The following is a 24,872-nucleotide window of genomic DNA, read 5'->3' as shown; positions in this document are numbered from 1 at the left end:
TCCACACGTAAGTGATATCATACAGTATTTGTCTTTCTCGGTCTGACTTATTTGACTTGGTATAATACCCTGAAATTCCATCCATACTGCCACAAACAACAGGATGTCCTTCTTTCTCATGGGCAAATAATATTCCTGTGTCACATGAGATATATGCACATACACACACTCACTCACACACACACACACACACACAAATATACACACACACCACATCTTCTTTATTGACTAATCCATCAACAAACACATAGGTTGTTTCGATACTTCGGTTACTGTGAACAATGCTACAATGAACCTGGGGGTGCACATATCTCTTCAAGACCCTGTTTCCTTCAGATATATACTGAAGAAGTGGTTTTGCTGATCAAATGGTGGTTCTTGTTTTAGTTTTTTAAGGAATCTCCACACTGTTTTCTAGAGTGGCTGAACTAATTTACACTCCCACCAACAGCAAAAAAGGATTCCCTTTTCTCCACATTCACACCAATCCTTCCCTGTTGAAGAGGTGGGAAGATGAAGAGAACCCTCCCAGGCCTTATGATGTGTATGTGGAGTGTCAAGTACCAGGCTCCCTCAGTATTTGCACAACTGGAAGCATCCCTAGTGGACCCTGGTGAAGAAATCGGCCTTGAATGATCTTAATTTCAATGACAAATCTGCTTTTGCTTTCTAACTACTCCTGCTCTTTCTCAAAACTCAATACTTGGCATATTTCTCTCACTGCTTTCCCCCCTCCTTCTTTCCCAGCTCAAACACTCTGTATACCCTCTAGACTGACCTACCAATCAGAATAACAATAAAGAATGTGGATTCTGAGGCTGACTGCTGGCTCAGATTCTGGCTGTGTTGCTCGTTATCTGTATAATGTGGAACAAGTGGCTTTTCCTCACTAAGCCTCAGTTTTCTCACCTGTGAAAAGGGAGGGAAATTGTACATTTCTCATAGAACTTCAATGGGCTCACATTATGGTTATTCACTACTGAATAAGAAACCACCCTGGATCTTAGTGAGTTAAAACAGTGAGTCACATTTATTTTGCTCATCAATCTGCCACTTAGGTAGGGCTCAGTGGGGACATCCTTTATGCTCCACTTGGTGATAGCAATAAACTCCATTGTTTGACTATGGTTGACTTTATTAAGATTTAGGTGCTTTACCATTACAGAAGATTAAAGAGAAGACTGGAATGTGAGGCAAAGCTAAGTTTTCAAGAGTTAATTAAACATAGAGAAATCCCTTAGATTCATCATCAATGGTGAATATAACAAGAAATCATTACAGACAAATTATCACACATTCAAAGTTATCCCGGACTCTTAAATAAATCAAATGGCCTTCATATCTGTTAGCACATAGACTGAAATGGAACTCAGGAAAAGGCTGTTAACCAAACAATTGCAAGCTTTTCAGATAATTTTCCTTTCAAAATGTGCTTTGATGATGAAAAGCAGCATACAGGAGCAAACACAGCAAGCATTCAATATCTATTTTAAAAAATACTTCATTGTTATATGGGCAATGAGTTTGTCATAATAACATTAATATTTACTAGGTAACTTAAAGTGTCAGCTCCTGGCTATGACCTATTGAGATTGGCGTTATTACCATCCCCATTTTCACAGATAATAAGTCAGGTATAAATAAGGTTAAGTATGTTTGTCCACTGTTACAAAGACTCTTCTAGTCAGGCTGGGCTCATCCTCAGGCAATCTGGTTCTAAAGGCTATATTCCTGACCATACCACTAAGTTGCTTCTTACAGGGATCTTAGAAAGATTTACTCCTATGTGAATTCCAGTATTTGGATAAGGACATGTTGTATGGCCAGAATTCTTTTAAGTTAAATGATAAAGTTAGTTGAGAGAATAATAGCTAAGTATTCTCTCAAGAATTAAAAAAAAAAGTAATACCTTTTTTATTGAAAAGTAGTACATGTTAAATTATAGAAACATTTGCTAATTCAATAATGTATATGCAGAGAAAATAAAAAAAGCCTCAAATGGCAAATGACTTATATTTTGTATAGTTCCTTCAATTTATAGCTATATGTTCTAAATGTGAATATACTTTATAGCCTTTATAATACTTCATATACTACCTACTGCATACTGCTTTTAGTTAGTGGTATATCATTATCCTTACTTCTCATGTAAGAAAACATCTTTACAACATAATTTTTATGGGCTTTATAAGATCTCACTGCATGGCTATTCCATATTTAAGGAGCCCTGTATTGCTAAGAAGGGTTGGGTCACACAGGTAGACCATCAGAACAGATTTCAAAGTTGCTTTCTTTTTTCCCCCATGATTTTGATGTGTTTTAGCCATACTATTTATTTTGAAATTTCAAACCAAGTTAGTGGAAGAAGCCCACTCCTCTCACCTTTGAAAGGCCTTAGCTAAATATGAGGAGTTAAACGATTTAATTAATGCCCCATTGGAAGACATGGGCAAAAAGGGGAGGTCAAAGAATGATTTAATCAGCATCCCATTGTGGACATTTTGGTTATTTAAATGAATATACTTTGTACAGAAATCTTGTTAGAGTTTTCATTAGGTTTAGGATAAACCCCAAGGGGTGGGATTACAGGGCTAAAGGCTGTGAAAATTTAAATTTTTAATACTCTTGCTACATATTGCCTAACTACTTGACAGAAAATTTATGAATTTATACATCTTCACCAATGTGGTGTGAGAAGGCTCATTATCTTACACACGTATAAACAATTTTAGATAACAAACTGCATACTGTTTTGACCTGCATTTCTCTACTTTTACATATCCTCATACTCTACTGGCCAAACATACCCATCCTGTCGGAACAGAGAAATAAATTACTAGAAATCATTTTCTTTCTTGGGGACTATGCACGTTGTGACCATGTTATAACCAGAGCTTTCATCCATTAAACGTTAAACTCTCTGCAGACATAGTCTAGTCAGTGCCTGACAGTCATTCCCAGTACCTCATTTAACCCATGAAACAACTCTGTATTGTTATTCTTACTTTCTACATGAGATAACCTACCCTTTGAGATGTTAAGGAGAATAGCCCCAAGTCACAGCATTGGGTTGAAACACTGGGATTTGAGCAGGGACTTCACACCCTAGTAACTAACCACTTGGGGGAGGGGGAAGGGGGGACATCATGTGGAAAAATAAATGAAAACAAAACCAACCAAAACAAAACCAAAGCCGAGTCTCGCCCACTTACTGTCATTCTAGTAAGCAAGAGGTTCTAAATTAAAATAGACGTGACTTTTCCGCTATCATACATATGCTACCAACCAGAGCACCTCACTCCCGGCGTCAGGGAGAGTGGACTGGGAGGCTGCTCGGCTCAGGGCTGAGGCAGACAGTACACGTTTTCCCCTTTGCAAAGGAAAAGAGCCTGACGGGGAAAAAGAGGGGGAACTGCTATTTTAAAATCTTCCAGAGCTAGAGCGGCCGAATTTTACCTCTAAGTTTTGGGATACCAAGGTAACGAAACAGGGAGAGCTCACACGCACAGCACCAGCCCCTGAGAGCTTTAGGAAGGCGGAGGCAAGACGCAGGAAAGACGCATGCGTCCAGCCTGCATCCGGGCCACACCCCTCTCCGGGAGCGCTGTGCGCAGGCGCGGTCGCAGGTTGCAGCAGCACGGGGCCTCAGCTGATGCGGTCGTTGTGCTGCCCCTCCCCCACCCCGACCCCGCGGCGGCCCAGCGCTGCAGGCCCGTCCCGTCGCTCCAGCTCCAGCACCCGGGACTGCGGACTCCGTGACCCTGTCCTCGGGCCTGTCCGCGCCGGAGCAGTTCGGGACTGCGCAGCACCCCGCGTGCCGGTGAGCGACCCGGGACGCGCAGCCCCCAGGTTCCCCTTTGGAGCGGGGCCCACCGGGCGCTCTGGGAAGAGTCAAGCCGGACGAGGAGGGGGAGGAGGGGAGGCTGCTGGGGATCTGGGCACGCCCGGCGACCGGGGAGGCGCTCTGGGCTGGGTAATGGAGGCGTGTCATCCCTCTTACCCCGGCCAGCTCCCAGCCAAGGGGCTCCAGGCTTTGGCCCCAGCCTGGCGCACAGGGTAGATTCCAAGCCTCCACACCTTGAATGGCCAAGTGGCCCCGGCTTTACTGTTTTTGAGTTCTCTTCCTGGACCGCCTGTATTTTATCTTTAACCTTTCCTTAGGAGGCAGGCTGTGTTCTGGGTTTTGTTTCTGTAGCTTATGAAAGGCGCCGACTTCCTTCGTTTAGAAGGTCATGACCCATTTAGATTGGATCGAATCCTGTGCTTTTTTTTAAAAACCATCTCTTTTAAGGAGTCTGAAATCCTTGTTGGTTTTCAGTAAATTAAGGGATTTTGATAAAAAAACATTTAGCACAGGAAAGTGAAGGGGACCTGGTACCTCTTGGTAAACGAAGAGTCTCCAAAGATATAAGTGGTTAAACTTAACAGTGCTCTGAGGAAAATACAGTAGAGGGGGCAGGGGTGCCCAGTACCTGACAAAGTCTGCCGCTTACTCATTAGCCCTGATGAAACAAACACCAGTCAGAGGCTTACTCTATCAAGGGAGTTGTTATGTAAGAATAGAAAACATGCCCAGACTGAGAGCCACTTGCTTTTGCCGTCTGTGTCTTTTCCCCTTAAGGCATTACGGTGGGCAGCAGCTTATTACCTCCGGTGTGTTAACTGAGATCCCGGAAAGGGCCCCTCTGAGGCCCTGGATGATGAGGCCGTCTGATATCTTATCTAATATTCCACGTGGGCCCCAAGGTCACAGTGTGTGGGGACGCTGATGTTAATTCACCCCTGAACCACCTGTGACTGGCAGGTATCGATTTGGCTTGGATTTAGTTAATGTCTTTGAGCTAAATCAAGAGAAATTTACGCAATTTTAGAAGCTATAAATCATTTATATTTTTCAACTTAATGGGTACTGTGTGCATAGATTATTTTTAAGTAGTGAAAATATGCATCTTTGTTCATCCTTCTGAAATTTTAAGTTTGTCTATTAGTTGTATAGTTTTATATCCTGCTGTTTACACTGTTGGAGTGACCCCACCGACAGATGGATGACATGCCAGTTTTCAAAAGGAAACTTTCATTCATAGCAAAAGATAAATGGAGTTATTTTGAGTGTTGGTTTTCCTTATTCAAATCAATGAGAATTTTTAAAAGCAATATTATTTATCTTTTTATATGAATGTCTGTAGTAACCTATTTGTAGGAACTGATAAAAGATATACAGTCAAATTTAGAAAGAGAAGTGTGTGTTATTTTAAAGTTCGGCTTTCCCTCTTTGTTAATTTGCCTTCAGAATATCAACAGATTAGATTGTATGACTTTTTAAGTTCTTTTTATCCGTAAAATTGTATGACCTTAACTGTAGTTTTACTGTATTACCTACCTGGAGAGGTTATTTTTACATAGGTACAAGCACTGATTACTTATTTTTATTTGGCTCTACATTTATATTTAAATTTCCCTCTATTTTTGGTACTGTCATCCTAAAATTTTGAAATTAATTTTCTAAATTTGCTGCTTTGTATAGGTGAATTAAGTTAATATTTTGGAACATTAATTTCATAATTTTAACTCCACCAACTGTTGAATGAAAGAAAAATTTGCAGGTTTTATTTTTTTGAGTTGTTTTCTTGCAGATATTTAAATGTTTAAAGCAAGAAATGTGAGGATGAGAAAGATTTGGATTTTATTTATCACAAAGGGGCATGAATTTTAAAAGGCTGAAAAATACTACTTCTATATTTCCTGGTAAAACTATACTACCTAGCTGTAATCTATCCAAAGCAACTTTTGTCTTCAGTGCTAATTGATTTAAAAGTAGAATGTGTTTTTTTTTGTAGTCTAAGAAAAGTGAAGCTTATGTGTTTCTTTTCAGAGAACCCTAAGAAAGTATCGACTTCCAACCAATTTTAAAGTCGTTTGAAAGCCCGTTCTCATCACAAGTCTAATATGATATCATTTCATAATATTTTGTTAGAAAAACACTTTTGGGGGAGGGTATAGCTCAGTGGTAGAGTGCATGCTTAGTATCTATGAGGTCCTGGGTTCAATCCCGATTACCTCCGTTAAAAATAAATAGGTAAATGAACAAACAAACCTAATTACCTCCTCTGCAAAAAATAAAATAAAAATTAATTAACTGGAAAAAAAAAAGAAAAATGCTTTGGACTCTAATAAATTGCTTCCTTGTTTCAGACATTGTTTAGTTTGTGTATAATTCTAATCCGAATAGTAGCTTGAGCAGTCCCTTGACGGTTCTAAATTATTCAGATCAGTATAAATATCCTCTAATGTTCTTGAGTATACCTTTTTACTGAACTTTACTGTAATATTTTTCTTTTTCTTTAGACATGGGAAAGTCTTTTTCTCATTTGCCTTTGCATTCACACAAAGAAGATGCTTATGATGGAGTCACATCAACTGAAAATATGAGGAATGGATTGGTGAATGGTGAAGTCCATAATGAAGATGGAAGAAGTGGCGATGTCTCTCAGTTTCCATATGTGGAATTTACAGGAAGAGATAGTGTCACTTGCCCCACTTGTCAAGGAACAGGGAGAATTCCTAGGGGTATGTGTTACTGTACTGTTTTTCCTCTAAAGAATGATTCCAGGCATTTGCATGAGTACTATAAAACCCATGGGTCTAAGCACAACCCTTGATGTTTTAAAAGACTCTTAGAATTAAAGGTAAAACTTCATGTTAGTTATTTTCAGTCAAAAGGACGCAAAGAAACACACATGAAGGTATTAATAATTAAGGTTCCTTACAGCAAAAAATGAAAACCACCCCCTTTACCTCCACTATCTTTTCCTTTCCACCTACAGTTATAGCAGATATACAGCATCTCTTGTCTGTAAACTTCTGGTCCTATTTGGCATCAATAGAGGTATTTTCACAGTTGTTTTGCTGTATTGGTGTGAGGAGCAATTTAAGTAATTTGGTGACCTAATATTTTTAATTTGTTATTTCGAGAATAATAATGAGCTGGTCATGTGCTAATTAGTTATGTTTTAAAGGAACTACATGAAGAGAGATGGTATATTAAGATGAGTTATGTAGGAAAAACGAAATCAGTTTGTGGCGTGACATGGGGAAGTCAGTAGGAAGTAATCTCCACATGCTGGTTGTAGATTACTTTAGTAGCAATGGCAACAAGCAGAAATAAAACTATGCTGTCATATTTTCATTTTTCGCTTGATTGACTGTTAATATGCGGCCCTGGAGAGACCCTGAGGGAAGGACAAAGTAACAGTATAAGGTTTCTTTGTTTTGTTTTGGTTTTTTGTTTTTAATTTAAAAAAAAAATTTGGAGAGTGGGGAGGGTTTACTTATTTGTTCATTTTTAAAGGAGGTACTGGGGATTGAACACAGGACCTTAGGTATGCTAAACATGCTCTTTACCTCTTGAGCTATATCCTCCCAGCAAGGTTCTATAAGATAAGGTTTTATCTTTGCAGAGATAGTTGCTATTTGAGAATAAAAAGATTATCATAGTTGAAGAGATTAATGCACCTGGCTGGGGAAGGGATCTGGGGGCTGGAGTACCATTTTAGCAATCTGGATATATTTCTGAGATATGGCCAGTAGATATTTTTCTGCTGCCTAGATGTGGATTGTAAATAGTAGAATCAAGGATGATTTCAAAGGTATTTTTGTCTGAGCACCTGGAAGAATGAAGCAGCCATTTATTAAGATGGAGGAAAGAAGTTTTGAGTATGTGTCAGGGAGAGATCAGCACTCAGTTTTAGATGTGTAAGTTTGGATATAACATGTTTGACATCTAAGTAGATATGTTCAGTAGTTGGATGAGAACACCTAGCTTGTCAGTATGAATAGAAAACAGAAGAGACTCTAGCATTGAACCTTGGGGCATTGCAACATTTCAAGGTCAGTGACATGAGAAAGAATTAGCCAAGGACACGAAAAAAGAGCAGCTAGAGTAGAAGGAGGAAATTCCTTTGTGGTGTCTTGGAATATAAATGAAGAAAGTGTACCCCTTGGGGAGGAGAGACTGATTAACTGTGTTAGATGCTACTGATAGGTCAAGTAATATGAGGACTCAGAACTGACCAGTGGACTTGGTGATATTGAGGCCACTGGAGACCTTTAAAAGAGCAGTTTAGGTAGTCTGCAAAAGTATATACATATGCTCAGGAGTGCATAAGAGGAACAAAGTTGTATAGAGAAAATAGCTTTTTAAAGGAGTTTTGCTCTATAGAAAAGGAGAGAAAAGAGGTGGTAGCTGGAAGGGGCTGTAAGGTCAGGAGAGGAATTTTTTTAAAGATGGAATGAATAATATGTTTGTATGTTGATGAGAATGATCCATAGAGAAGACATTGATAATGCAGGCAACAGAGAATTATTAGACTTAGTGAGCAGGTGCAAAGGGCTGCTTTTACAGAGGAGCAGGGGCAGTTTACTCTTAGCAGTGGGAGAGAAGGTAGAGTATATGGACACAGCAGTAGGTAGGTGGGTGGACATGGTGGTGGGAGCTTGCAGGAATTCTCTTTACCACATCATGAGCCAGGAGTAGGACAGGGAAAAAGATATTGGAGGTTTGAAGAGGGAGTTGAAGTTATGAAATTGCAGTTTTAGTCAGATTGAGAGTGTGAACTAGGGAAATACATTGTGATTGTTGGCATCTTTAAGAGCCACTTGAGATTAGTGATGTAAAATGAGATCAGTCAGCATAGTTTATGTTTTTCTCTATTCATTTTTAGCTGTGTGGATATAGGCATAGTAGCCAGAGGGTTGGTTTTAACCAGTTGCAGTTTAGACAGATGAATACCACCAAACAAGATAGGATATAATACACAGTTGAGGTGTATTATATGTATTTATATATTAATATGTGGGGATGATGGGGAATTATTGATGGTTGATGGGGGGAGATTTATGGAAGGGGCAGAGAGGAATAATAAAACCTCTATGGAAAGCTTTAAGAGAGAATTTGACTATGGTTCTTTAATAGTTAATATGAAGAGCCAAATTATTTTAAGATTGGTAATTGGGCATTTTAAAGTTCATATATCCATTAAAGCATATGCATAAAGCTCAACCCAAGAAAGAATTGTTGGATTTTGAAATGACTTACTATGAAGAGGAGTGTGACCTGAAAGAGTCCTGGAAGGCTCATTATGTAGGGGTTTTTGAAGTATGAGACTTAGTATGTGTCAGTTTTGGTTTTCAAGGGGGACAGTTTAGAAACCTCTCGAGTAATAGGGATCTCAGGACACAGGGGCAGCAGTGTGTCTCCTCTACTCTCATCCACATAACCAAATCAGAGTCTGAATGGAAAACGGGGGTTGAAAGAGGACCTAGTAAATTCAGATCTTCTGAAAACCTGGGACTTTTTAGATTTTTTTCAGTAGAAGAAAGAATTACTCTTTCATTCTTTATACTGTTCTGATTAGCTAGAAATCTAGATAGGAAAAAACACAGTGTCTGCTTTGGAGCTCAACTTCTACTGGATAATTTTTGAAGATTTTGAGAGCAATTTTCCAAAGGAATGAGATGAGAACCAGATGGTATTCTGGTCTTTCCAAAGCAGACATTAATGAGGAGCCACTATATTTTTAACTAATCATGTTAATAAATGTCTACTTCTTTTTACTTTTAGGGCAGGAAAACCAACTGGTGGCATTGATTCCATACAGTGATCAGAGATTAAGGCCAAGAAGAACGTAAGTATTTAAGAGAAAATGGCATTTTTTGGTTTTTTTTTTTGTGTTTTTTGCTTTTCAAATTATTTATAAATAAATAATCTAGTTAAAACTGTTAAAAGGAAAAATGCTATCAGGTTGTTAAGTTATGCCATCATATGCTTTATGTCATTAAAAAATGAAAAAGAATTCCTGGTTAGGGTAAGTTCTTGAAAGCAGCATTGTATCTAAATCTTCTCAAATCTATAAAACAGAAAGGCCAAAAAAAGCTGTTAGGAAACACAGTGACAACATTTGCATCAAAAATGAGTGTCAAGGTATTCCCAGAAACCTCAATAAATATGGGTATTCAAACCATGATGACACAAGGACCCAAACAAGCTTAGCAGCTGTGTAGAAGCTGTGAAGGGAAACAAAAAGAGAGTTCCTAAGAGCCCTTATGTAGAGTAAATGCTTTTCCCCCAAAGAAGAGGCCCCTACTCAGAGGACTTCCAGCAAATACCTCTAAGAATAATCTGTTAAAACTGTAGCTTGGAGAGAGTGCATCAGAGGCCTTGAGAAGATCAGAAGGAACTGGACCATCTAAGCCTTCAGAGACATTAGGGAAACTCAACATAGACTCCTGCAAAAGAACAGACACAGCCTAAGGAAAAAAACTGCTGAGTGTAGAATACAGTTTGTGTAGGGCAAGAACAGGGATAAAAGAAAAGGTTCAGAAACTAAGGAGAGAATCTCAGAACTACAGAAGTGGTTATACATTGAGGCTGTCTTTTTTAAATGTTTTCTTTAACAACAGAGCATGGAATTCCTCAGCACTGAAGCTAGGAAAGCAATCCTGGCCCATCCTCACCACCTAAAATGGCAGTTTCTCTTAAAAGTATGAAAATTTGTCTCATTTAAATATGAGCAACAAAAAAGAATTATGATCAAGCATCATACAAAGATAGTAAAATTTAAATAAGAAAATGAACTGAGGAAAACACTAACACATGATAAAGAATGTCAGAAAAGCACATGAAATCTTTAACTTAATATTTAATGTTCTAAAAGAGATATAAGAGAACTAGAAAAGCTATTAAGTCAGAAATTGAGAAGCTCAGAAATGAGATGACTGAACAATAGAGTGCTATGAAGAGAGAGTCTGCGGGCCCCTGGAAAGAGGAAAAAAAAATAATTTCAGAAGTGAAGACAAAACTGGAAGAACTGTGCACACACACATACATATACACAAACAATAAAAGAATCGGAGAGAAAACAGTATAGGACACAAGCTAAGACAACTGAGCATAGATATAATTGAAGTCCTTGAAGAGAATAAACGCAAATAACTCTGGATCTTCATTTGTAAGTTGAGGGACTTTTGATAAGGTAGTTAGGAAATTATTAATTGTTTTTGTCTATGTACTTTAGCCATGTCATTTGATCTGTGAAATAAACTGATACGATTTAAAATGGAGGAAAAGAGTGAATTATCTAAAATACTGCAAATAGGAAATGGCAGATATAAAAATCATAACTTGAGTCCAAATACCATACAACTTTCATAACTTCATCAGTACTGTATAGTACTATCTGCCTCCCAGGATTCTGTTACTGTCTATAGAGCCAAGAGAAAAATGATCGCTGGAGATCTATGTACTTCATCAGTGAACCAGCCAATTTTTTAATTTGGTATGAAATACTACATAGAATGCTGTTTTGTTGTCCCACCAGTTTCAGTAATATTTGTTGTGGCTGTAAACTTTGGGTGCAGAGTAATTTAGAACACTGATTCTGTTAGTCACAGCTGGGGCTGATTTACAGGCCCCAAGCCCTAGAGTATGATGAGCTTACCTGCCCATATGTAATTATAAACAAAAATAGTAAAACGTAAGAAAACCCAGCAAAGCTCTCATTTTTATCATGATTTTTAAACTCTTTTTATACCTTCTTTAAGGTGTTTGGTGTATAGTTGGTACTGTACATGTGTGCTTAATCTGCCTATTAGGTAACCCAGTAGTGATCACCACCTGCTCAGGTTGGGAAGAAGTTGACAGTGAGTCGGAACTGCTTTGTTTGCTCCAGACAGCAGAGTGGGCCCACTGTTCGCTAGTGATTTAGGGAATTTTTGTTTTGTCTTTTAATAAACCATTTTGCTCTCTTAATTTGGGCAACTTAAAATACTCAGAAACATTTATGAAACATTGGCACGAGGCACCTGCAGTAGCTGTTATGAGGGATAAGATGAGATCCATCAAGGCATTTAGGTGCAAGTCAGTAGGAAAAAGAGGATGGAAAAAGGATAAAGAATTTTTTGTATGGCGAGAAATACAAAGAAAAGATAAAGTAAGTGACATGCAAAACATAGGAAGAAACAGAAAAAGGGTTCTCTGGGCTTTGAGCAGAGTGCTGTTTATTAGAGAAACCAGGAAATATTGTCATCCCTCAGTATCCACGAGGAGACTGGTTCAAGGAGTCCTTGCATACAAAAATCCACCGATGCTCAAGTCCCTTATATAAAGTGGCAACCCTCCGTGTCTTAGGTTTCAAATCCATGAGCTCAACCAACCATAGAGGGAGATTTCAGTTGATCCATAGAGTGAAAAATCCATGAATACTGGATAGCTGACTACAGTTTCTTGAAATTCTAGTTTTGAGGGTAAACTTGAAGATAAGAGGAAATTTTCATCTATGAAGGTTGGAAATAAAGAGCAAGAGATGGAATAGAGCCATTTCAGGAGGAGTTAGGACCAATAGCAAAGTCTTGGGAGGTTTTTTTTTTTCTTGTCTTATGCCTGCATAAAATTATCCCTTCTTGATTTTAAAGGAACAGTTTAACAACATCTTCAAAGCAGACTTGATTAATATAAACAATATTTTTTTAACAGAGTGCGTAAATACTTTGGGATGAGAAGACTCAAAAAGGACTGTGCTAGTGAGCATGATGAGGCATATGGTTACATCGTTACAGTTTCAAGGGCTTCACAGGTGGTTCTGATGAACAGTCACTTTAGGGAGTCATAACAATGGCAAAACTCACACGTGAAAATTCTGCTTCAGTGAATTCATCAAGGAGTCTTGAAATACATATTTATATAAAGCTACCCAGCTTGGTTCTGATGTGCAGCCTGGTTGGGAATCACTACAGTAAATGTTGTATCTATAATAAGCCTGAAATCCTAGTCTCCAAAAAGATAAATAATCATCTTTTGAGGTGAACATTTTGACACTTAATAGACTCAAACCAACCCTACTGATTACTTTTATAATGTAAAAAATTGGTCAAATTATACATCTTTTCCTGCTGGTATAATAGGGGAAAATTCAAGTTGAAAATACCTTCTCCAGATGTTTCGTTATGTAATTTTTGCTGCATGTGTTTAAATATTCCCATTTTCCTTTTCAGAAAACTGTACGTGATGGCTTCTGTGTTTGTTTGTCTGCTTCTTTCTGGATTGGCTGTGTTCTTCCTTTTCCCTCGCTCTATAGACGTGAAATACATTGGCGTAAAATCAGCATACGTCAGTTATGATGTTCAAAAGCGTACAATATATTTAAATATCACAGTAAGTACATACTTACATTAAAAGTATTTGATTTCATTTCTTTATCATGTTAAGCTGCACCTTTGTGCCTATTGAGAGATATTAAATGTAACACATTAATGCTCAGTTTGCTTTTTGTGTATTGACCTCTACCAATTGTGATTCTGCTGGAAATGGCAAATAATAAATACTGGCAGTCCTGTGTATACAGAATCATTTAGCATTTGAAGATGTCTTTAGGAGAGTAAAATATAGTAAACATTTAATTGCTGGGAAAAACAGTATTTACAACCTGTTTAGTTTTCAACATTTGATTCTGAATAGCTCCTAGCAAGATGTTAACATAGTTGATTCAATAGATGTTATAAATGTAACATTTTTATCACCTTGTGTTTTGCCATCTTTCACAGACCATTCCTTTATTCTTTTTAAAGAAAAGTACAAGTGACAGTTTGATTTCTCTTGTAAATTAGTATGTGTGAAGATACCCTCTGTGTTTCCCAGGATGGTGTTTGTTACGACTCTACAGTCTTCCACACCTGAAAACAACACACAGACAGACACCTCAGAGAAGGTCTTCTGTTTTACGTGCTAACACATTTGAAAAAAAACATGGTTTGCAAAACATTGTATTAAAAAGGAAGATATATGTTGATTCAGGGCTTAAGGTGTATCTGTGTGGCAGTGATTTATTTGGAAGAATGATATTGGACTTCAATTGGTTTTCCTCCAAGAGGTGATTGGATTGGTGTGGTAGAGGTTGAAGTAGAGATGCCTGTTGTGGTAGTTGGGAGGAGGGAGATGTAAAGGGACCTAGAGTGAAAGGGGAGTGGTGTGTTAAAGTGGGACTACTACTTAATTACAGGGAAGAAAGAACTCCCATGGATCCATTTATCCTCATTGCTTACTGTCAGAAGTTGCCAATCTACGGGAGATATATATATATATCTGTGGAAAAAAAATATATATGCATGAAGGTAGTTTAAAGTCTTTCATAATAAGTTGTCATTATTTAAAAGTTTATGATTATGGTCCCTTGACTTACAGATTAATGGGATTCTCACTGTTTTCAGTAACAAAATGTCTGATCTCTAGTACTAAACTTTTTTGTCTTATTTTTTGTTGTCTTTCTTGATGTGTATCTTTGTGTTTTCTTTCTCACTCCCGTATATCTTTTTCTAATTGTCATAAGTATTTTTGTTCTCAGCCTGTTTTGCATCACTGATCTTTTTAATATTCTGATGAAAGCTATGGACACTTCAGAAAAACCACATACCGATATTATGTTGCATGTATAAAGGATTCCAAGATTCTACTGAATCCCATTCGTTGGTCTGTATCAGAAGGTTTATTACTGGCCTTCAATTAAAATCTTTTCCTATAGTGTTTTGAAATGAAATTGATATTGGTAATAAGAGCCAAGTAGATGAAAATGTTTATACATTTAGACTAAGGTTATTTTTAATTTAATTTAATTTTATGAAATTAAAATTTTTTCTCTATGTTTATCGCTATAATAGTTTAAATGAATACATAAATGTGATCATATAATGGCTAATTACTAGCACATTCTTTTTTAATTAACTTTTCTAAGACTGTTTTCTCTCTTTTATTTTATCCCATATTGCATCTTTCCATATCTTTCTCCATATTCATATTAACTTACAGATTCACATGTTCAGTTTTTCTTAAATCATTATTTTTCAAAAAATAATACTTTATTTATACTTTTATGCATCTTGGTTTTCTCACTTGTTAATACCTTGTAGAAATCTCTTCTCATTTTCCGGCTTAAGATTAATTCATTCTTTTTAATGACTGTATATCATTCCATGTAATGACATTATATTATTTTTTCTGTCATTCTTTTTTACGATGAGCATTCATTTTATTTTCAAGAATTTTTTTTTTTTTGCCACTACAAAGAACATTGTCATTAACATCCTAATGTTTTTATTTCTGTGGAGTAAATGCTCAGAATTAGAACTATAAGGTCAAAGGATATACTTAATTTTTACTTTAATGGATATTGCTGTAATGCTTCACATATTTTCCAGGACTGTGAAAATATACCCTTCTGCCCATATCTCAGCCAGAAATAGAATGTCACTTTTTACAAGTTTTGCTAGTTTATTGGATATAAAGCAATACTCCATTTTTGCTTAAATTGACTTTTCCCTGACTGTAAATGAATTTGAGAGAAATTTTAAGTGTTTTTTGACTATTTGTATTTGTACTTTTCTGATTTCTTTACTCATATCCTTAGCTCTTACTATTTTTTAACAATAGGAATGTCTTTGTCTTTTTTTTTTTTTCAAATCTGTATGAGTTCTTTGTATAGGTGATAACCATTACTATCTGCCTTACAAAACTTTAAGAGTTATCATTTAGTATTTGTTGAGTTTGGTTATGGTTTCTTTCACTATGCCTGTGTTAGATGTTTTATTATCTGTTATTTCTTGGTTTAATTTTTTTTTCTTATTTTCATTGACTGTTTTTTCTAAAGTAATTTAAAACAATTGTTGTAAATTAGAATTGCAGAAGTTGGCCTCAGCTGTTTCTCATAAGTATAGAAATGATGTAACTGCATTTCTTTCCAACTAGTCTTGACTGTATCCCATTTCTTCTCAAAAGTGACCTATTGGAAATCTCTACTCATATATAAGTTAAAATGCCACTTTCTTTTAAACAAAAATTTTGAAGTGCTGTTTAACATGTTAAATGGTTTCCTTTGTATTTAATAGAAGAGGAAATAGTTTAGTCTGTAGAGACATGTACATATTAACATTTAGTAAAAATTTAGATGGAATTTTAGAAATATTTTTATTGAATTTTTGCTAAGGCCACAACATTCTAACATTTCTAACTTTCATGTTTCCATATTTCTGTACTATACATTTTCTGGGCTTACTTTTTAAAAGTATGTGTTCATTATAGGTATGTTATATACATAGTACTCATGTATAAACTACATAATTGGTTCATTTAATGCTCTTTGACATTTTTGGTGTTAGTTTTCCAACTAATAATGAAACACGGCTGCAGCTGAAGTCATTTTCTCTATCAATTTTGAATACATATTTTTTATGCTTATTTTAAGATAACTTGTACATTTTCTGCTCCCTTTGTTTTTCAGAACACACTAAATATTACAAACAATAATTATTATTCTGTTGAAGTTGAAAACATAACTGCACAAGTTCAGTTTTCAAAAACGGTTATTGGAAAGGCACGCTTAAACAACATAACCAGTATTGGTCCACTGGATATGAAACAAGTAAGCTTCATTCATAAAGTACTTTGGAGGAGTTAAATGAATAAATGAATCTCATCTTTGTATATCATATTAATGTGAGGGAGCTGGGGGATTTCCTAAAAAACTAGAGAATGTTTCAAACTTACAAAGGGAGAGATTTTTAAACTTTTTGAAGTTATGAAATGTATGTGAAGTACTTGATGTTTTGATCCTATTGTCTATTGGTTTGTTTTTGTTTTTTGCCTTTCAGATTGATTACACAGTACCTACTATCATAGCAGAGGAAATGAGTTATATGTTGTAAGTTCTGATTTTTAATTATTTTATCTCATTAAACTATAAAGAATACAGTGCACGTGTGAATAAATATATATATATATACACACACACACATACACATGTATATATATTTTAAGTTTTCCATCATCTTAGCAGTGAAAAGACCACATTTTGGGATATTCCTTCTGGCCTCTGATCATCTCTCTATTCCTTTTTCAGCATACAACATTAATGAACATAAACCTATGCAAATAATCTTTTTTCCCCCAGAATTAGGATCATATACACCATGTCACTTTTTATTTACTATGCTATGAGAACCACATGTGTATATTCTAGTACTTCTTTCTATTTTAGTATAGGAGTACTAAAAATACTAATGATGTATATAATACTCTGTTATTGGTTTGAATAATATTGGTTTAAATTGGGTCTAAATGATTATTAACTCTTGTTAAGTAAAAAATAGTGATAAATTTTCATCATCTTTTGATATCAGCCAGATACAGAAATTTTTGAAAAAAACTGGTTACTAAAATTTCAAAAGGTGAACAAAAAGTAGAAGTAATTTTTAGCCCATGTTAAAACAGTGCTACAACTACTATAGCTTGGAAGCATATGTTTTTAGAATAAGAAGTCTTGAAAATATTAATCACCATTTGAAGTATAGAAAATGCTCAACCAATAAATGCTTATTTACTTTGCCTTAATAGTATTTCTGTTAACTTTAACGTAGGAAGGGGAATTGTAATTAAACTATTTTAAATTTATAATGTCATAGTTTACATTTATTCACATTATGTTTTCTTTAACAGTGATTTCTGTACACTGATATCCATCAAAGTGCATAACATTGTACTCATGATGCAGTAAGTAAGACTTTTTTTTGGAAAGAGATTCTTTGTTCAAACTTCAGATTTATAACATTGGCTTATAGCATACACATCTTTACAAATGTCATGTCATTGGGTTTTAAGCCTTATAGGAGTGCGATGAGGTGAAGTAAATATTATGCCATTTTACACGTGAGGAAATGGAAGCCCAGGGAAGAAGTGCAGGATCACATGGCTCTAAATAGTGAATCTGGACCTTTCAAGAACTCAGGGAAGTGGCAGGGGTTGGGGGAGAGAGAAGGATGAGCTCAACACCCAGTTCCTTGCCACCTGTGATTAAGGATTGTTAATAGTGAGGAGGAGTAATATTACTGGTTTGCAAATTGGGTGTTATCCTAAGTCATGAGAACATTGTAGATTACAGGTTGGATATTTGGGTGATTAGCTGACATTTAATTAAGAGAGATCTGTGTATTTAAAAAATTTTAAGAGTACAGGAAATTACCTATTTTCAACTAAAGATGGGCGTTTTGAAAAATTAACATTTTTCTGTATATAATTATTTGGATAGGGCTTGCTCTGCCAGCATTCCTATTGTCTCTTGAGGAAATATTCCCTAAGAGGCCCATATCCACTGTATTAAGTTATCATTAATCAAATAATCTCTCCCAGGAGAGAGTTTTGATGAATAAAGTACTCTCACTTAGAGAATATTTCAATGTTTCTCCCCATTTATTTTATTTTTAGAGTTACAGTAACAACAACTTACTTTGGACACTCAGAGCAGATATCCCAGGAGAGGTACCAGTATGTTGATTGTGGAAGGAACACAACTTACCAGTTGGGGCAGTCTGAATATCTAAATGTGCTTCAGCCACAGCAGTGAAAACGAAGGGATGCAGCCGGAGAAGAAGAGATACCTACTGATATTTTCCAAACTCTGAAGGACAAGGTACTCACTTCCTAATCGGAGACCTTAAATTGAACAAACCTAAAGTTTACACTTCTCTTCTAAGAGTACAGCTAAAAGTATGTGGACTTGCAGGTTATTACAACTCTCCACTCTGTGTTCATGGTATTTGTACCAGGATCTTGTACTTGAATCCAAATTTACTGATTGGTTTTCTTCTCTTCTGGTCCGCAAGTGGAAAACTAAGACTTCTACAGAACAGTAACTAATTATTTAAAATTCACAGCTCTAACCACTACTAAAAGCATAATTTTGGTAAACATAATTTGAGAAACTTTATTTCTGAATGTTTTTATAGAATATTACCGAGGGCCTAATATTCATGAAAGACTTTTAAATAACTTTTTTTCCTCTTTTATAAATTCCCATTGCTACTTGGTAGTACTTCAGGTGTATGCTATTTTAGCTGTTAGCTAAACGATTTTATTTTCTCATTTGAAATTCTACTCATCTGCATGTTTTTGTCAGTCTTATTTCAAGCTAGTGCTTGCATAACACTTATAAACCAAAATAATCTTTGCAAAATTCTGTACCTAAATTTTTTAAAAACCCCTAAATGGTGTGTTTCACATGTCTTTCCATATTAGAATTCTGCAAGATTTTTGTGTAATCTTCAAACAATCATTTAATGTACAGTATTGTAAATAAATTGTGCATGGCTTTTATATAGCTTTAAATAAATGTCAAAGTGGTACAGATTCAGAGTAAAGTAAGTTGCTCATAAAAATAAATAAAATGAAATTTAGAAACCTAAAGAATGTGAATATGGTTCCAGTTACATATTGGGTCAGGCTAAAGTAGATTTAAAATAGAATATTTTAATGTTCCACTTTTTTAACATTGCTTTTCATATTAAAGAATCATGAAGACACTTAAGTTTTCACAACTATTAGATACCCAAGTCATCAATTTTATGAATATTTTAGAGGAAGAAATTCTTTGGTAGAAGTTATCCAAGAAATCCTGCCATTAAATGATGGTGGCTAGATCAAAATAAAACCTATATTATGCTTTTAAAATTTTTATCATTTTGCACATCACATTGATATAATGCCTCTAGTAACATTTTTAAAGACTTCATTTTGGTTTGGATTTTATTTAAAGTTGTTTTCAGGTGTAAATTATTAACTTACTCACTTTGCTGTTTTATATTTTTCAATACCATTTTCCATTTGGGCTTTTTGCCTTTTCACTTACCAAATTTGGAGTACCTTTTAAATACAAACCACTGAGCATAGGGGCTGACTATGATACCAAAAACAGTAAGTGGCTTGAGATTAATTTCTTTCTGTTTCCTAGTGACAGGAATCAGGTTCCTCCTCTCCCCGTCCCCCAAAGTGCCTAACTTAGGTCTGAAACATTTATCAGTCTGGCTCTCTCAACTATAAAACATAAGCTTTATTTACTTTAATTAGAGCTACTGAAGCCCTCCTTTCTGCCTTTAAACACACTCAGGTCTCCCCTTACCTTTCACATCATTTTCTCTAAGTTTTCCTGAGTGAACATTTAAAAATGGGTGAAACGCACTGACTTTTTTTTTTTTTTACTACTTAGTTTAGTCTTCCCTTAGCATTGCTAACTCATCTGTCCTTACTATTAAAGTCACCCCATTCAATTTATTCTGAACTTCGTAGTCCAACCCAATCTTTAATTTTTTTCCGCTGTTTTTTGACTACTCTCCTTCTCCTTGAAACTGCACAATTCCCTAATGTATGTATTCTATTTATGTATTAAAAACATAAATGTCATGTCATTCTCATTTTATTTTTCTTCATTCTCTATCTTTTGATATCTTTTAATGAGTAGTATCTAGACCTCTTCTGCCACAGATTTTCTACTCCTGTGACTTTAGCAATCACCTACTCGGCTTTCCAGATGTATTTCTACATACCTGACCAATCACCTATCTAGTTTCTTATTTAGCTAATACCTTAGAGATAACAGTATTTCAGTGACTGTGTAAAATCAAAAACTGGTGAAAAAAATTTTATCATATTTTGTTTTGTTCTCACCTTGTCCCTCATGTCCCATTTCTTCGAAGTCATTCTTCAGTTCTACCTCCTTCAGAAATTAATCCTGATTAACTTTCTTGCTTTATATCTTTTAACCTTGGAAAATTATGTAGTGTAAATTAAATGGACTTTTGTATTAATTTGTGGCTCTAATGCCCTTTTAAGAGTGTATGCAGGATATCTGCTGAAGAGTCAGGACAGTGAGGGAACGTTTGCTATTTAGTGACTTAGTTTTGAATATTTTTTCTTTATTCTTTAAATTAAAACCTCTTTATAGTACCTGCTTTCCATGGAGTTTAAGTCAGAAAAAAAACTGGAATTTAAAATATGTAAAAACACAATAGTAGAGAAATATATCACCTGTGACTCCTTTCAGAGAGGGTTAAGTAACAGCCAGAATAAACCTAGAACAAAGCACGTTACAAACCAATAAAACTATCAAAACATATTCAGGTAAAGCAGACTTAAAGCCACTAAAAATGTCTGAAAAGAATGGATGAGACTTTAATTTTTCTTAGGTCATTGTCCAGTGTAGTTTCTTATATGGTAATAGGTTAACTATAGATATAAAAATTTGCTCTCAGATCTTACCCAGAGGACATGGTAAAGGTGTTACAATTTTTTTTTTCTGATACGTCCAAGAATAACTTTCTCTTAAATTACACTTTTGATAGGCTGGTCATCCTAACCAAGTCTAATACTGTAACAAGCCTATGTGTTTTGAGATGACATGTATATAGCACTGTGCTCTTTTTAGAACTTTCATATGTTTTTCTTATACCATTTCCCATAGTCCTGTGAGTCAGAAAAGGAGGGTGGTAGGATTCTTATCTTTTAGAAGAGGAAGAAGCATGGAGAAATTAAGGAACTTGGTGAAGATCTCGTATTTAGTAAATAGTTAACTGGGGCCAGACCAAGTTTTTCTGTCTCCCATATCTGTGCTATGTCATTTAAAATATCCATTGGAAAACACTATTGACTCAGGTTGGTATGAATAAAAATTAGAGAAAGTATTCACATAGTTAATAGTGACAATCAGAGTAATACTGATGGACTAAGACTTAGGCAACTTGAAAAACTGGTACCAGAAATATTTTAAGTGGGAAATGAACACTTAGGAAATATTTTGGAGGATAATCTGTAGCTTAACTCTTCTGTTAAAATTTAGTATTCCTTGATCATTCCAATATAGATATCCCAGATATATTTCTGAAAAGACTATAAATAATCGAGTTCATTATATTTGAGATTTGAAATAAGAACAAAAAGTGGTATAAGAAAATAGATACCAGATAAATTGCTTGAAATTGCTAAATAACCAGCCTTACTGTAGCACATAACATATAAATGACTGGCTTTATTTGTGTGCTTTTTTTTCTATGCCTTTTGTTTGTTTAGGCCAATGAGGTAATTATTTTCTCTGAGAATCATGACAAGAAAATAGAATTCACTTTAGATCTTATGAATTGTAGTTTGGAAATGATACAATGCAGTGTTAAAATAGAAGTGACTGCTAAAACAATAAAGTGACTTCAGAGGCTTCAAACATTAGCCTAACTAATCCTTGGTGGTTCTTCTTATTATTGTAATATAATTCTGGATGTTTCATCGGAGGACATGTTCCCAGCTCTCTCCCATGCCATTTTGTTTGCTTTTTTAAAGTTTTTAAACAGTTCTTTATATAATGGCTCTATCTTATTTAAGAAAACAGTTTATTAGGTACTTGACCCCAAAGTATGTCATTTATCAGTGTAAATATTTGTTGGTTACTTACTGTGTCACACACTGTACTGTACTAATCTTTTACGTGCATTGTCTTCTTATCCCTCAGAAGAACCCTCTAAGGTAGTTACTGTCATGGCCCCCCATTTTATCTCTGAGGAAATTGAGTTTACAAAATATGCAGAAGCTTGAAAGTGGCAGATTAGAGATTCAAAACAGATCAGTTTGACTCAAGCATCATTCTTCTTATAATTAGCATATATTCTTTCTAGCCTCATTTTTACAAATAAAAATGTTTTATTTGTAAAAATATATTGGTTCTTGCACTTACTATATAAGATAAGTTTTGGATAGTATTTTCAAAAATGCTATTAGGATACTTTATTATTTTATAGATTTTTAGTACAGTGAAAGTGTGTATCATTGATTCTTTAAATATTAATACTTACCTGTTAGGACTTTTTTCTTTTTAAAAGGTGTAAAAATTTAAACTTACAAATATATATGAGTTTTCTCTGAAAAGCAGCATGAATTGAATTTCAGGTTATTAGGTTCTAAGCCAAAGGTTACTCACCATAATGTCATAAGTTTTAGCTCATAACATCTGGAAACAGCAACTGCTTGGCTCAAATACATCTAAAAATAATTTTATTTCTCTTTTTTGTCAACTCAGATTTTAAATGAGATGTTTATCTTAAACTATTTTAAGGAAAAATATGTGTTTGAGAAGGTGCGATAAAAAGACTGTTAAACATTATTTCTTTAAAAAAATTTATTTTTACATGAAAACAAAATATATTTGCAGTGTACTTCAAACAAAATATTCACTTCTATATCCCAGATCAGCGTATTTCAAAGTAAAAATTTTCACTTGTCAGCTGAAATTTCTGATTAGAACTAACATTTGTGTATTTTTGTGCTTAGTCAGTATGTAAATTTCATAGTGGATTTTTGAGATTTATCCTTAATTTGGATAAAAGCAAGTGATATATTTATATAGTTACTATAGGGATAAAAATAGTAATTTTCATTTTAAAAAAACTACCAATGTGATTATGGTTTTAGTTCTTTTTACATGTGTTTAGCATAGGCTTCAAATTAAAAAATACGGTATGGTTTGTATTGACCCAAAAATATTCCATAAATTAATTTAACAAATATATGGCAAGTTTTTCATAGCTAGATCTAATTCTTCTAGAAGGAAGTTGTTGCCTTCTGTTTAATTACATTAATTGAAATGTGTTTAAGAGAAATGTTTTCAGCATATTTTGTATACTAAAAAAAAAAAAAAGGATTAGTATTGGGCCAATGGCCAAGAGGTAAATATTACTACCATGTAGACTGTTACAGTTCAAACTGTCCCACTTCCCCCAGAATTTTAGAAACTAGAAATCTGGGAGGTACTGTATCAGCTGTAGACAGATGATTCTAAATGATGTAAGTACTATTCACCTTTTAGTTAATGTGTGAGATGAAACAAAGGCCAAGTTGCAAAAGATGCATAATTATATTGTGTAATGGTTTGTTTAAGGCGTAAAATATCAGCAAGCCATGTCTTGTGTGTTTTGTCTCATATTTCCTCATAAAACTAAATTAAGAAAGATTTTGGAAAATGTTTGAAATGCTTTCTGACTTGACTTGCTGCATCACATATTTGAATGATGGCATTACTGGGTAGTCTAACCCATGATTCTAATTGTGGAATAAAGTATAATACACAGTGTGAGACTATGTTTGGGCACTTACTCTTTGTTTATATTATGTATTAGCCTCCATCATAACCCACTTATTAAATTTCCAAGTTGAGCAATTCTGTAATTGTAACTCTTGTTGCCGTTCCTGTTACAAAACATGCTTATTCATAGTAAAATAATAGAAGTGCCCCAAAATGCTATTTTTTTAATTCACTTGTAACTGTTACTCTTGTAATTGTGTATGACAAAATAAAATTTGTAAAAATTTTAGCATGAAAAATAAAATTTGTATCAGTCAAGTATCTTGGTTATGCTTTTAAAAATCTCTTGGCATAAACACATCAGTGTAAATATTGAAAGTCCTTTATCTTAAAGCGCTTAAGTTATTAAGTTATTTCCCAGGCTGCACACTAGCATCATATTTGATTTCTTTGTCTTTCATCCACTTAGCTTCCAATTCGTTGCCTACTTCTATCTGTTCTGTCTCTGGAATCTGTCTTATACTTGAATGTAATATCTCTGGAATCTGGAATCTGCCTCGTACTTGAGATCTCTCTATTCTGTCTCTGGATAGCAAAGAAAAGCATGTTGTGCTATTTACTTACATTAGGGGAAAATTGTGTAGCTCATACACAAAGTCATACATTTATAGAATGTTTTTAAATTAGTGGTACTCTTGGAATGTTTGTATTCATTGAATATTTGTTAAGAAATACAAATGTCATATAATAGACTTTGGAAAGTTACCTCAGGAGCCTATGTGTTTAGTCGAATGAAGTTGATTATCAAAGTAACAGCTAAAACGTTAAGAGCTTTTTTTATGTCAAACACTATAATTAGCATTCTTTGTGCATTATTTTATGTAATCTTTACAACCATATGACGGCATACTGTTATTGCTGTTTTCCATTTTACAATTA

At 34.9% G+C, this 24,872-nt stretch overlaps 1 protein-coding gene across 1 annotated transcript; it reads left to right on the top strand.

The window, feature by feature from the left end:
* Positions 1-3,600: 3,600 nt before the first annotated feature.
* Positions 3,601-24,251, top strand: TMEM106B (transmembrane protein 106B). The gene is made up of 8 exons (XM_006191163.3): positions 3,601-3,820; positions 6,346-6,567; positions 9,620-9,683; positions 13,048-13,207; positions 16,323-16,463; positions 16,693-16,742; positions 17,537-17,590; positions 18,302-24,251. Exons 2-8 carry the CDS (start codon positions 6,348-6,350, stop codon positions 18,438-18,440), a joined length of 828 nt encoding a protein of 275 aa, XP_006191225.1. The 5' UTR covers positions 3,601-3,820; positions 6,346-6,347; the 3' UTR covers positions 18,441-24,251.
* Positions 24,252-24,872: the final 621 nt, after the last annotated feature.

Source organism: Camelus ferus, chromosome 7, assembly GCF_009834535.1.
Source record: "Camelus ferus isolate YT-003-E chromosome 7, BCGSAC_Cfer_1.0, whole genome shotgun sequence".
Lineage (NCBI taxonomy): Eukaryota > Metazoa > Chordata > Mammalia > Artiodactyla > Camelidae > Camelus > Camelus ferus.
Note: the sequence above shows the minus strand (reverse complement) of the source record. Positions and strands in the feature narration are given on the sequence as shown.

Excerpts from the sequence above, each read along its gene's own strand:
- TMEM106B (XM_006191163.3), top strand. The coding sequence starts at position 6,348 with ATGGGAAAGTCTTTTTCTCATTTGCCTTTGCATTCACACAAAGAAGAT. Across the intron at positions 6,568-9,619 it reads AACAGGGAGAATTCCTAGGG|GGCAGGAAAACCAACTGGTG; the intron begins GTATGTGTTACT and ends TTTTACTTTTAG. Across the intron at positions 17,591-18,301 it reads AACATTGTACTCATGATGCA|AGTTACAGTAACAACAACTT; the intron begins GTAAGTAAGACT and ends TTTTATTTTTAG.